Consider the following 15,000-nt stretch of genomic DNA (forward strand, 5'->3'; position numbering starts at 1 on the left):
AATAATCCTTAGATGCAATTGACTCATTCACATTTTTCTTTTTACGAATGAGTACAGAACGATGAGTAAATAGCTGTTCTGCGGAAAACTAGTCACTTATCACCGTAGATGTTTTTTAAAATTTTATTATACAGTAAAATCTTGTCAAATTAATATCTCACTTTGAGTTGGCCACAATCAGTCAAATGAAACGATTTTGTTTTCTTTGCAAAAAAATTGTTCATTTGTGGAACACAGAAGAAGAAGAAAAAAAATTACTCTATACAAAAACAAGTTAAAAAAAAAGAACACTTGAACGACATAGGGGGGGGGGGGGGAGGGAGGGATTGGTGAGGGGATGAGGACAGAGGGGTGGGGGGGGGGGGGGGGGGGGGGGGGTATGCAATAAATAACACTTAAAACAAAATGTCCGCAGAATTGAATGGAATGTCCGCAACGACATATTTATATTCTTCGAATATTTGATCTCCCGAAATGCGAAGGCCTGCCCCGTTTCAGAAATTCCAAAGACGGGGACACCAGTTCTTGCATTTCAAGACCTGTAAGTGATGCCCCCCGACACAGGTAACAGAGCCGACAATTACCGTGTGGGTCAACCATCATTGGTCCGTCTGTGCTTTGTCCAGCATCGGAGTAAATTTGGAGTTGACCACCTGAAAGGTGAAAGGTTAGGCCGGGTCACAAGATTGGCAGGGTTTGTGTGTGAGAGATAGAGTTAGAGAGAGAGCGAGAGAGAGAGAGTGTGTGTGTATGTGTGTGTGTGTGTGTATGTATGTGCGTGTTTGTGTGTGTGTGTGCGTGTGTGTGTTTGTGTGTGTGTGAGAGAGCGGAGAGAGAGAGAGAGAGAGAGAGAGAGAGAGATTTGGTGGGTGGGTATTTTGTATGGTCTCTTCAGCTGATATTGCAATTCGAGACCGATGCAAAGTTGATTCCTTTCTAGAGAGAGAGAGAGAGAGAGAGAGAGAGAGAGAGAGAGAGAGAGAGAAGGCGTTGAAAGGGGTGGGGTGTGTCGGAGAGGATGGGAGGTGGGACAGGAGGAGGGGGGAGGGGGGAGGGGGGAGGGGGGAGGGAGGGGGTACAGGGTGAGGGGTGGCAGCGGAGTGGGGATGGGCAGGCCGGGAGGGAGAGTGGGAGTTAGAGAGATGGAGTGACCTCTATGTCTGTGACTGATTCAGTAGTAAAATGGTGAGAATTTCGTTTCTTCATGTTCAGGTCACTTCTTTTGTTTGTTTGTTTTGATTTGTTTGTAAATAATTATGGATCCCTCTCTCTCTCCACTTCTTTCCCCAACAACAACAACACACACACACACACACACACACACACACACACACACACACACACACACACACACACACACACACACTCAAACACACACACCAGCCAATCCAACAAATAAACATTAATTGACAATTTCATTAATTTATTACTGATCAGGAATCTTGTCATACACTTGTTTGCTTTTTAACAGCCAATCAATATTCATTATTTCGTCATTTAAATAGCAATTCACACTTTCCTGTGTTATCATTGGAATGTATTTCAAATAGCTACTAGTCTTTCAATATCACTAGAGTGAACTACATGATATTAATACATCCAATACCAATAACACTGGGTTCAACACACAATTTAATCAAAGCACATAACAAAACAAAATATAAACAATTAGAATGACAATATAAAATATTTATAATTTTTGCAAATTTTCTTCTTGTAGGCTTTAACGTAGGTTACAAATGTATTACTTTTTAAGCAATCTCATTAAAGACCCTGCATGAAATAAAATTAAAATTAAGAAAATAAGAACATAAATAAATAAATAGATAAATAAATAAATAAATAATATAAAATGAAATAAAATGACGTTGACTAAAAACACACAAAAGAGTAGAAACACAAAATAAAAATAAAATAACCAATCTTAGAAAAAACTAGCGTGCCAACATTTGCATTTGGTCAAGCAAAGTTTGTCTAAATAAATTAGAATTGAAATAAAAAATTTGATTTTGCTCCTCAAAAGAGAAAATAAATCTGACGGTTTTGATTGTGAAAGAATATCATTAGATCAACTACAAGAGGGGCGTTCTCGCCATGGCTACAGGCATGCTATGTTAAAATATTGTAAAACAAATGAACGTCTGCACATTTCACACATTCGTACTGCCATGGTTTGTGACTGTTTGGAATGCATTCGAAAGTCAAACTGCAGAATATAAAATAAAGATCACGCTAAACTATTCTTTACCCCCCCCCCCCCCCCCTCCCCTGAGAAACAAGTAAATAACGAGGAATTGAAAGGGAATGTCAAGAACACTTTCAGAGAGAAAACATCACCAAATGAATGTGTATACTGATTTAGTCATTTTTTTGTTGTTTTAAAAGTTCATAACTTTAAAAAAAATATTGGTGTTAAATGAGTAGCGCGACTAGGAATGTCACTGGATTTCTTTGTAAAATGTACACAACTTTTATTAAGAACAACCAGCAATAATTGACCCAATAATTTCAGCTTATTGTGTTGAGATAAATAATTGTTCATATCCCATTTTAACACTTGAAATGTCACAACACAACGAACACATTTTAATCATCAGAGATGCTTAGGTCTACGCCCTGAAACCCCCGTAAAACATGAGCAAACATGGAAACCCGTTTGCGTCTTGAGATTTTACGGAAGAATAAACTGGTGAGCACACAAATAAGGAACCAAAAAAAAAGTCTGTTTACGGTATCCCGACCGACCCTATTTTTTCGCGCGACCCTAGACTTGTTTTTGGCATTTAGGAAAAAAATTTAAAAAAATTAAAAAAATAAAAATTCTTTGTTTTTTGGCAAAATAACTTAAAAATATGTTTTTTTGGAGAAAAAAAAAATCCCGACCTACCGACCCTATTTTGGTGTGCCTATGTTACCGTAAACAGACTTTTTTTGTGCCTAATGTTTAGAAATACTGTTACTCAGACACACACACACACACACACACAAACAAAAACTGCTGCATATGATACCACTGTCAAAATGTCTCGCACAAACACAGGTAGTTCACGTAAAGACACAAACCAAACACGAACACACAAACATAATCTTCGAAACGGAATAGTGCATTATTACTGCACTGTCGTGCTGTAGAGACTGCATAAAACATGCGAGTGTAAAAACTATAAAACGCAGTTCTTGATTTGTCCGTGCACTTTCCGTGTGATAAGAACTATACAATCAGAGTAATATCGGTTTCATATTTAAACAATGATCGATGCAAACATGTTTTGCAGTCTTTTTCTGGGACTGCCGTTTTGCGGTTCCAGCCATGTCTCTGTGCAAGCAAGTTATCAACACCTTCCAGTGTCCATATTCTGTCGGCAGGTCAAGAAACACCTTTCAGCCGGCGTTGATTTTTCAAGGGAAAAGAGACACCTTTTGCCACTTTTGGTTTCATTGTATTATAAGTCTATCATCACACGCTTGAAATAAGCTTACAAACGTCAGAGGGCAATGCCAGGGATGTATTTCACAATTTCACTCATGATTGTCAATGTAAAACATGTTCAAACATGTCCACATTGTCGCTGTTGAAATTACCCTCCAGTGGTGGATCAGTCGACAAAAGCTTGTCTCAGACCGAACACCGTCGTCACAATTCAGGTGTTCAACTGCAGTCAGTGAGGTGAATCGTTAAAACAACGGTATTCACAGGTAAATGCACAATTGTCTTTATACCAGTACTTGTATTTTAAACAATCGTCAAGTATATGTTGCTTCGTATAAACAATCGTCTTGGTGATTAAAATTGCACACAGTGATTGTCTTGAGTCACGAACACTATTGCGAGCGGGTATGTTCGTTCTCTGGTCCGATCTGTAGTTTATTAGTACAATTATACCGAGTGTGGAAACACAGCCACCACCCCTCAACTAGGCGAGACGTCAGAAGCAAGGCATACGTCACAAACACGGTGACCTCACAAGCAGAGCAGTGTGAGTATGATGACATCACAGCAGAATGACGACGCCAGGCTGTCGTCAGACGAGCGGAACTACATCAGAATCATCATGCCACGAACGTGATGACGTCACGTGGCAAGATGGCATCAAGTCAGCAAGACGACCTTAGCACTTCTGCGTCGTCACGTCCCTGATGACGTCACAGTTAGGATGACGCAACAAAGTCTTTCGTTTGTCAACTTTCAAGCCATATGACCGGTGAAATTGACGTTCATCATGTGCATGCTGGGGTTGAGGTGGGCGTAGGGCTGGGACGCGGACTGCATGTAGGTACACGACGACAGGGAGGGGTGGCCGTGATGCTGTGACCCCCCGTTCCTCAAACCCCCGTAGGCGGAGGGGGCCAGGACGGAGTGGCCCTGCTGCAGGGAGGCGGACTGTGCGGATGGGATGAGGCAAGACCCTGCGGCAGCGGCGGCGGCGGCGGCTGCGGAGTGCGACACGGCGTGCAGCGAGGGCATGGAGGTGGGCAGCAAGGACCCGCCGTCCATGGCTCCGCTGGAGGACACGGGAAGAAATCCTGAAGACACCCTGCCCACCCCGACCCCGTGGTGGTGCGGGTAGTACACCTGACTCGCGTCTCCGGCTCCTGCCCCCGTTCCGCTGAGCGCGCAGGACTGAGAGAACGAAGAGGTTGCTCCCCCTACCCCCACCCCAGCGAACTGACACTGTGTGGGAGAAGAGACACCTCCGGCTGCGTTGACCGGGCTGGTCGTAGTGTGTCCAAGGCTTCGCTTGTCCAGACCCAGATCCGAAGACTTGTGGGACTGCAGGGTCGAGCCCCCCATGCGTGTGACGAGGTCCGGAGACTGAGAGCTGCTGGTGTTGGAGACATCCAGTGCGCCATCGTGGACCTCCTCCTTGGTGGAGAGGGGTCTGTGGAGGGAGGGGTGGGGGGTGGTCTTGAGCTTCATGCTGCTGTCGGGGCTGGTCACGTCCTCTCCCTTCATCCGCTTCAGCAAGTCATCTGCAAGGCAAGGAGACAGAATGGTGAGTTTTGTGGCATTGTCAAACGTGGGAAATGCAAGTTTTACGCCCTCGTGGCAAACGTCTCTGATATATATCAGCAGAGACATACATTCTATCTATGTCTCTGATATCAGCCATTTCTGCGTGACAGGACTACAAGGTTTTTCAATAAAACAAAAAGTCACGAACGAAGATTGCAATGAGATAATAAATACGGGACTGGCTCACACGGTTGGCTTTCAGAATACTGCATATCACACCCATATACAGATTCAGAATGGAACATTTGTAGACTCGCCCTTTCCATATGCGCATACTTCGTCTTTGACCAGGTGTAACTTTTAATGATATGGCTCCTCTCAGTATATTACGAAAAGCTCAAGAAAAGGGGACAGGAGGGCATGGGATGCGGGAGGACTATATCATATGAGATGGTTCGATCCAAGCGGGAACATCAAAGAAATGCCGATGCTTCACAACAAGTGACAAAATCGCCTGCTCTCAAAATTCCTCAAAGCAGCCGCCGAATACTCAAGAGGGCTTCACAAATGGGTTCAAACTTGTCCATCGTAACCCGAGTTTATCAATCTCTGACCCATCTGCCCTCCCATTTGATTATTCCATTTGGCCAGCCACCACAACAATGCTCCCGACATGCTCCGCGCACAGCAGGAGTCACGTGCCGGCACGTGGCGCGCGCTTCAAACGGCGCGTGACCCTAATTTGCCGGCACGCGCTAATGGCAAACCGACGGCGTCACAATCTCGCAACGACATGCTGCGTCGTAACAATTCAATCTTCCTTGTCACATCTTCAATGAGGAACGTATGGTTAAGATTATAACAACCACATGCTGTGTCAGCTACAGTCTTCCTCGGAAACGTATGGCTGGCCGTCCGCAGATGTTAGCGGCCACACGCTGTGCCACTCGAAACGTATGGCTGGCTAGCATGACCAAAATTGTGTATACCACTTGCTGTGTTATGACTATTTAACTCTCCCCTCTTTTAAACTTAAATATGAGTTCGAGCATGGACAAGATCCTAACAACCACGGGCTGTGTCATAACAAAATTTCCTTCATCCTTCGATCTGAACTCGCGAAAGTATGGCGGGCCTACAGCGTCAAAATCTGACAACGACCTGCTGAGTCGTAACAATTCAATCTTGATGCTTTGATCTTATCCGCTTCGTCACCACATCGGGTACACGTAGGAGAGCTGTAATTTAGAGCAAGAAGGTGATCTGTGTGACGTGTGGCTCGTGCAGGGGTCGTGCCACTTGCACGCGCTCAGCGGCAACCAATCAGACTCCGTGGCTATCTTTGCTGCCGATCTCGGCCTCTGCGCACCTGATCCACGAGGAGACGAATCAGGACTGACGTCATTTTATTTTTATCAGCGGAGCTCGTTGAAACGGTATACTGCGCGTTATTTGGGAATAGATTTTCACCTTGCTGTTGTAAATTATGAAAGGCGTAGAGCTACGTTGGTGTGTTACGTGTTTTCTTGACAGTTAAAACCCGACCAAGTCAATCTTTTGTTTTTGGACACTAAGATGCATCAAACAAGATGGGTTACGCTGGTTGTGTCTGGAAGCTGGGGCTGTTTTAACGTTTAGTTGTTGCAGGATTAATAGATTGTAAAACTTGGTTAAGACGCAGGCATATCACGTATAGTAGATCTATAAGAGACAAAACCGTTTAAAGTTTGTCTTCATTCTGCTGCATTTGCAAGTCTTCACTCGACATCTGTCTAACACTACAATGACTTTTGAAATCGTCTGAGACAAAACAATCCAGCAGGACATGTCGCCTTGTTGCGCTGATTTCACAGTCCACGATTTCTGCTCGTGCCAGACCGTTTATCAGATCCTACTCTCCGTTCCTCCCTTAATTACTTCCTCGCATTTCTACCCGGGGTGGCGTGCACGAAAATAAATGCTCAACTGGGTGGGACCCAACAATGGTTGAAATCGCAAACAAATCTCAGTTTCAGCCACAGCGCCAGGTTCCCATCACCCAGCTGGGCACTTCCTCGTGCACACCACCAGAGGCGGAGAAGAAATCGTCAATTGCTTCACCTGACTACCTGCCCATCAAACTTTCAGCAGATCTCTCTTCCCCGCTGTTGATCAAAAAGCTGAAAGTCGTCTGCCTGGTGTTTTAACTATTAATCCCAGTGTCATTTTCCCTGGCTGCCAACTGGCAACTACCTAAGGGTCCCCCGAAGACGTGGGCGTGTGTCTTGATCTTGATGGGGGTGGATGATAACGGGGTAGTTATTTCAGGGTGGCGTGCTGCTGCGACCAGTTTGTGTAGGGTGAATGGGGCGGAGGAGGAGGAGGGGCGGGGTGAGGGGAGGGATGAGGAGGAAAGAGACAGGCTAGAAGAGAAGGAGAATCCGGAGTTAAAGAGAGGACAGAGAATGTGTGTATGTTGCAAAAAACCGTTAGTGTGTTTGAATCCATAACCAGTATATGAGAAAGTTGTACTAAATATGGGATGAAGTGATGGGGGAAAAACTGACTGAGGCAACGGAATCATAGAAAATAGAAAATGACAGTAAATAGTGATGAAAAAAATAACTGAAAAACAGGACAGAATCAAGGACGAGAGTGCTTGGCATCAAATCGCGTACTCCCCCGAAAGCGGCGTATGCTGCCTGAATGGCGGGGTAAAAACGGTCCTACGCGTAAAAGCCGACTCATGCAAAAACATGAGTGAACGTGGGAGTTTCAGCCCATAAACGAAGAAAAAGAAGAAGAAATCGCGTACAACTTCCTGGGTTTCTGAAGACTAGGAATAAAAGTATGATGGCCCGGGAAGTGATTGATAACAATATTGTACGCGGATAAGAGCGAACAAGGCGGATGGGGACTGCGGGTTGGTGGGTGAGTGGGTAAAAGCTATGTCGTAGAGATGACAATGGAAGAAGTGACAGTGGTGGTGGAAGAGATGGGTCATATTTTTTTGAGTTTGTTCTGGTTTTAGGGGAGGCAAGATGATAGTGATGTGGAGGGGTGGTGGTTGGGGATGGGGTAGGGGGTAGGAGAGTGGCAAGTCGTCTCAGTGCCGAGGCGCAGTTAAGGCAATTTACCGGCGAGGCCGAGGTGTGAGAAATGTTCCCCGCCATCCTCCTCTCGCCCATCTAATTACTCCCGCCTCATCAATATTTCAGGGGGGAAGCGGCTAATCATATCACCGCCAGCACCGACTCATTCTTGCCACTATCTCCAGAGAGACGGTCTCCGGGCTGCTAGGTGAGGGCGTCGGAATTTGGCCCCCCGGAAAAAGCGTGCGTTTTGGCGGTGACGGTGTGGAGAAATCTAGGCTTTGTCTTTGGCGGCTGTCAGGGGCCTGTGAAACATGGCTACATCTGCTACCTGCCTGTCTATCTTCCCGCCTCGACCTGTCTCCCCCAAGTTCTACTTATTACACTACTTGTTCCAAAGCCCTGCCTTTTCTTTGAAAGTTAAAGAAAAGCGAGTTTTGCGTTGAAACCGGGTGCTACTTCAAACTGTCACTTGTCCGTTCTAGTTGGTCAGTCACGTTGTGGTAGAAGTTGGTGTTGAAATCGTAGTTAGTGTTTTGGGGTAAAGTGTTAAGCTTACTGAGCTCTGCCTCTCCAATTCTTCAAATAAAAGAAGGCGTCTAGCAACTTTGTGCTGGACCAGGGTGTTGGTGAAAACTGTAACCTGTCTGTTCGTGTTGGCCACTGCTATGGTAGTTGGTGTTAAGACAATGTGTTGCGGTTCTCACTAGGTCATTTCATTACGGTTGTCAGGTTTCAGTGCTCGGACTTTTAAAGGTACTACTGTGATTTTTGTTTCGGACTCGCCTACTCTTCTTGTTTTTTTAGCAAACCCTCAGTTGTCTAGTTTCTTTCCGTCGACAAACATGTTCTTTGGTGGTTTAGGTTAAAAAGTTTTTGGAATCTCAAGAAAGGAACAAGTATATGCCTTTTTCTGGCCTATATGTATTACTTTTTGATAAAAATAAGATTTCAGCAGCATACCAAGGTGCACAGCCGATATTCCCCATTGCCAATTAATCACACAAAACAAATAAACAAAAACATAAATAAACACAAATATGAAAGGAAGAAGTGAGTAGAATGTATGATTCCAAACAAAAAATCCGCCCAGGATTTCACGCCTGTATTATTCTTTTCAAAAGTTCTTTGCATAAAAAACCCAAACAAAGTTCTTCTTTTTCTTGTTCGTCATAAAAACAGTTCAACAACTGCAACGAGAAAAGAAAAGAACAACAAGAAAAGAAAAGAAAAGAAAAGAAAAAAGGTTTTAAAAAACTTAGAAACAGAAAAAAAAACCAATGGCACAAAACCCGGGAGCAAATAAAAAACAAAAACAATTACGTCAACATTTTCACTTCAAGCCCGGTACAAATGGATCAGAGGCACAAAAGTGGAACCGATTTTTAATGCAATTCTCACGCGAGGGAAAAAAAATATGGGCTAAGGGAACGAGCGAAAAGCACAGTCGACATTTTCAGAAAGTAAAATGCCCCATAATTCAATCTGCGCATGCGCACTGTCACCGCTTCCGCCGCCAAAGAAGCAAAAAACCTGAAAACCGAACAAATCGACAAGTTGTCTCCGCCGTGTAAATGTCGGCCAAGCAGCAAAAAGCAAATCGAATCCATCAAGTTGCATTTGAGGCGGTGGAGTGAGAAAGTGTTTTTGTATGGCCCTTCTGTATACTTTCCCCCTGGTTTCTGTTGTTACACCCCCGGTATAGGGGTGTGTATAGGTTTCGCTCGATGTGTTTGTTTGTTTGTTTGTTTGGGTGTGTGTTTGTGTTCGCATATAGATCTCAAGAATGAACGGACCGATCGTCACCAAACTTGGTGAACAGGTTCTATACATTCCTGAGACGGTCCTTACAAAAATTGGGACCAGTCAAACACACGGTTAGGGAGTTATTGGTGGATTAAGATTCTACAAGGACTTATACAGGCACATATTAATGGTCAAAGGGAAATAACCTTCTCAGTTGGCGGCAGTGAGAATGGTTATTTCCCTTTGACCAACGGGGGTGTTTTTCCTACCTCGAAGAAATTTCTTGTTTTTGTTGTACACACATAGACCGCGAGTGGTGTACTGACGGAACAATGGGACGCCGAACACGTAGAGATACCAGCAGTTCTTCCTTTGTGCACTGAAACTCCCACGTGTGTTTTACGTGTACGACCGTTTTTCCCCCGCCATTTAGGCAGCCATACGCCGCTTTCGGGGGATGCATGCTTGGTATTTTCGTGTTTCTATTTTCCACCGATCTCTGACATGGACTTACACGATCTTTTCCGACAAGAAGACATTGAGACAGACAGGCAACCTCATACTGGTGCACTGCCGTTACCGACCCGCAGATAGGTGATCAGAGACACGAACACTAACAAAACTAAAGACATACAATTCTATATCAACAGAAAATATAAGAAATGAAAGAAGATTAGACTAAGTGGACTGATTCTCACCTTTCTCGTGACAGCTTCCCTCCTCTCCGGGTCGCTTGATCGGCAGGCGGTGGTCCCTGTACAAGACAGAGTTCCTATAGATGAATAAACAGATACAACGATAAACAGGCTGCCTGCATGATAGGACGGAGAGACACAATATATTCACTGAGGTAGGGTCGACACAGACAGAAAGACAGATAGATAGATAGACAAATAGACAGACAGACAGACACATTTGGTTAGTACAAATTGCCCTAGACAGACAGACAGACAAACAGACAGACAGTTACTGAGAAAGACAGACAGACAGACAGACAGACAGACAGACAGACAGACAGACAGTTAGACAGATACGCGTACACAAATCATATAAATACATTTTTAATGTCAACATTCGTTCAACTTCATTGATAACAGGAGAGAAAAAAAATACTGTAAATATTTTTGTTAACCTCTTTTGTGTCAGAAATTGGACTATAAATACAGACACACGTGTAATGAATGCAAACAGTATAAGAAATGGACAGACGATGCCAAATGCGCTACTACAGAACTACGACATGATGTACATTCACATATTAGGCCCAAAAAAAATAGGTCTGTTTACGGTAACCCGACCGACCCTAGTTTTTAGGCCCGACCCTAATCTTTTTTTTGGATCGTCTGAAAAAAACCAAAAACGCATCCAAAATAGAGCTGTTTGCGCTCAAACAGCAGACGACAGAAGGGAGGTAAGCTCAAAGTACTGTTTATAGTTATGTTGGGCAAAAACAGGGATTGATGAGAAGAAATGAACTGTGAAACATCATAGAGAGGGGAGAAAAAAAAAGAAAAAAAATGGAGAAAAAAAAAGAAAAAAAAAGCCGACCTACCGACCCTATTTTTTCACCCTATGTTACCGTAAACAGACCTTTTTTTTTGCCTTACAACTAAACATATATTTATTCCCTAAACAGTACAATCTCCCTTTCAAGACACACCACCCCAATTTAAGACTTCTCCCAATTTTAAAATCTTGCCTTTTCAGATCCTCTTTTCACACAAAAAAGGGGGAGGGGGTTGCATTGTCCTACACATACACACGCCGCATTAATGTCGGATCACTCACTTTCTGCCCATCCCGTTGTCACGGAAACCTTTGGCGAAGGGGTTGTTGTCTATCTTGAGCTGCGTGATCTAAAAACAAAGAAAAAGAAATTGAATGATTCAACTCATGTACTCGTGCACTATAAGTTTGATTTTGGTCATTGCCATTGCGTAAATACCTTCAATTCAATAATAAATACAAGTTTACCAATGTCCGTTATAACTATGTTTTTTTCAGGCGTTTGGTCGAATTTGCACTTTTTTCTCATTTCTGCAACTGACCTTATGTACCATGTTTGTAATCATATTTCAGAGAACCGTGGCACGTGCGTCTTAAGTATCAGGTGAAATGGGCAGTCCATATTTCCTCTCAAGTCAAAACATTCAGCTCATTCGTTCCGCATTTTCAATGGCGGCCAATTTGCATAACTTTTTACAAACGGTCAATACGTCTCACTGGTTTGTTTGTTTGTTTTGTTTGTTTGCTTAACGCCCAGCCGACCACGAAGGGCCATATCAGGGCGGTGCTGCTTTGACATATAACGTGCGCCACACACAAGACAGAAGTCGCAGCACAGGCTTCATGTCTCACCCAGTCACATTATTCTGACACCGGACCAACCAGTCCTAGCACTAACCCCATAATGCCAGACGCCAATTTTAAAGTCTTAGGTATGACCCGGCCGGGGTTCGAACCCACGACCTCCCGATCACGGGGCGAACGCCTTACCACTAATACGTCTCACTCATTCTCGCACACCATCGTCTCGCGACACAGACAAAAGCAAATTGAAGCGTGTCATTAGACAAGCATCCCCTTGGGAAAGCCATCCATCAGCGGAGGCAGGAACAGCAGCAGAACAAGGAGCCAGCTCTCGGCAAAGCCTCAATATTTGATACAGCCCCGCTCTGATTGAAAACACGGACTACAAATTTGTCTCGTCTCTTTTGTTTCACGTGCTAGGCACTGTTTGTGTTGCTGATGGGTGCTGGTGTGTGTGTGTGTGTGTGTGTGTGTGTGTGTGTGCGTGCGTGCGTGCGTGTGTATGTGTGCGTGTGTGTGTACATGTGTGTGTGTGCGTGCGTGCGCGCGTGCGTGTGTATGTGGTTAGGGTTGTCTGTGAGTGTGAGTGTGTGTGTGTGTGTGTGTGTGTGTGTGTGTGTATGAGATAAATTGTGTCTGTCTGTGTGCGTGCGTTAGTGCGTGCGTGCATGCGTGTGTCTGTCTGTCCGCGCGTAAGCGAGTAATTGTTTTTGAGCTTACATAAATGTATGAACCGAATGGATTATGAACGAATCAGTGAAGCGAAGGAAACAAGATCGAAATATTCAAGAAACAAATGATGGAAGCAGGAAATCAAAGGAACGAAGAAATAAACGGCGGTAAAATTAAGAGACTGCAGATACTGGTTATGTGTGTCCTCTTGATGTCCTTTGCGTCAGGATTGGCAAGCCGCTCGTTTTTCATCTACACTTTCAGCGTGACTTTTTATCTCCAGTTCGGAAAAGAACTCGGCCAATTCTCTGGAACAGCTCCGGCGTTGCACTTAACAAACACGTCTCACTAAAATTCCCTCGCCCATGCTTCAACCCCCCCCCCCCCCCCCCTATGCACCGCCACCACCAACACCACCACCACAAACCTAGAATAAAAGGAAAAAATATGTAAAGGGAGAAAAAAACAGCTGAACTCAATTTAAACAGTTTTCCCCTCGAATCGTAACAACGCTGCATAAATGATGAGGCCCAAAATGTTTTCCTAGGACCCCCAAGCCAAGCCATCCCGAGCACTTTACAAGGGGATGCTAGGACCAGCAGTGCCGAATTTCTCGGCTTGGGAAGCACCTCGACCTGTCGAGGTAATTGCCGAGGCATTGGAACCATCGCCTCCGCTCGCAGATCCCCGTGGCCAAGGCATCACGACTTACACCTTCACCTCAAAGTATAACGCGGAGGCATCGGGGCTGTCACCCAGGGCTTCGGATCCTGGGAGCTGAGTTCGTGAAAGTAGCGTTATCTGGACCTTAAAGCTATCGCAAATTGCATCAGTATCCTCGCCTGGTTTGAGACCTCCAAAGGCATTAACATGAACGCCTTTAGACGGTTCGAGAAAGTAATCCAAGCGCCAATGCTAGACCCTAACCTCTTGGAAATTGCATCAGTATTCTCGCCTGGTTTGGGACCTCAAAGGCATTAACATCAACGCCTTTAGACGGTTCCAGAAAGTAATCCAAGCGCCAATGCTAGACCCTAACCTCTTGGAAATTGCATCAGTATTCTCGCCTGGTTTGGGACCTCAAAGGCATCAACATCAACGCCTTTAGACGGTTCGAGAAAGTAATCCAAGCGCCAATGCTAGACCCTAACCTCTTGGAAATTGCATCAGTATTCTCGCCTGGTTTGGGACCTCAAAGGCATCAACATGAACGCCTTTAGACGGTTCGAGAAAGTAATCCTAGCGCCAATGATAGACCCAAACCTTTTGGAAATTGCATCAGTATTCTCGCCTGTGTTGAGAGCATTCTCGTCTGAAAAGCATTATCATCATCGCCTTCGGACGGTTGGAAAAAGGGAAGGAAGCACCACTTGTAGACCGTGAGGACTCGCAAATTGTATGTGTATGGTCGCCTGCTAGGTGTGCCCCCTCGTCTTAAAAGCATTAACAACATCGCAATTAGATCGAGAAGCTGGATGGAAAAGGTCACAGTAGCATCCCTTTTTTGCACACTTGCACATTACATTAGGATCTTTTTTCTTTCCCGCCCCCCGCCCCCCCCCCCCCCCTCTCTCTCTCTCCCACCCCTCATCAGTCTTCAAGGCATTAAGATTATCAGGTTAGATCGAGAAATGGTCGAGGACAGACCCCATCAATTCTGTTGTTCCTTTCGCCTCATCACCAGGCGTCACGTGCAACACGTAAAACGGCGAAGAGATCGAGATCGCCTCAGACTTTCCAAATTCTACAAAACCTCGAGGAACAAAAATGAACCACTATACGTATGCGTTTGCTAATGTCTAAACATTGCACAATCCTAGACTGGAATGGACCACTCGACAGATAAAAACATGAACAAAAGCAAAGCAAAAGAAGAACCCATGAAAACTAAGTTAGGACAGCAATATTTCAGCAACATGCTATTCGTAGTCTACTTGTAGACAAAAAGACAGCTGTTGCAATCGTTACCATTGTCAACAGGTTTGCGGGATGTGGGCATGCGTCCGGGGGCGCATGCATTTGTATACGCGTGCATAATTATGCATCAGTGTATTTTTACATTTAGTCAAGTTTTGACTAAATGTTTTAACATAGAGGGGGAATCGAGACGAGGGTCGTGGTGCATGTGTGTGGCCGAGTGGTAACGCACTTGCGCTCGGAAGCGAGAGGTTGCGAGTTCGACCCTGGGTCAGGGCGTTAGCAATTTTCTCCCCCCTTTCCTAACCTAGGTGGTGGGTTCAAGTGCTA

At 44.7% G+C, this 15,000-nt stretch overlaps 1 protein-coding gene across 2 annotated transcripts in view; it reads right to left on the minus strand.

Annotated features, from left to right (window-relative positions):
• Positions 1-1,402: 1,402 nt before the first annotated feature.
• The window catches only part of LOC138976136 (T-box transcription factor TBX6-like), a 52,362-nt gene continuing 38,764 nt past the window's right edge, over positions 1,403-15,000 (minus strand). The window contains exons 6-8 of one of the 2 annotated variants that reach the window (XM_070348962.1): positions 11,560-11,627; positions 10,470-10,543; positions 1,403-4,971 (exon numbers count right to left, since the gene is read on the minus strand). In XM_070348962.1, the coding sequence (XP_070205063.1) occupies positions 4,187-4,971; positions 10,470-10,543; positions 11,560-11,627 (927 nt within the window). In that variant the 3' untranslated portion in view covers positions 1,403-4,186. The remainder of the gene's footprint in view (positions 4,972-10,469; positions 10,544-11,559; positions 11,628-15,000) is intronic. The other variant, XM_070348961.1, reaches the window with a different exon arrangement.

The sequence above is a fragment of the Littorina saxatilis genome, linkage group LG9 (assembly GCF_037325665.1).
Source record: "Littorina saxatilis isolate snail1 linkage group LG9, US_GU_Lsax_2.0, whole genome shotgun sequence".
Taxonomy (NCBI): Eukaryota; Metazoa; Mollusca; class Gastropoda; order Littorinimorpha; family Littorinidae; genus Littorina; species Littorina saxatilis.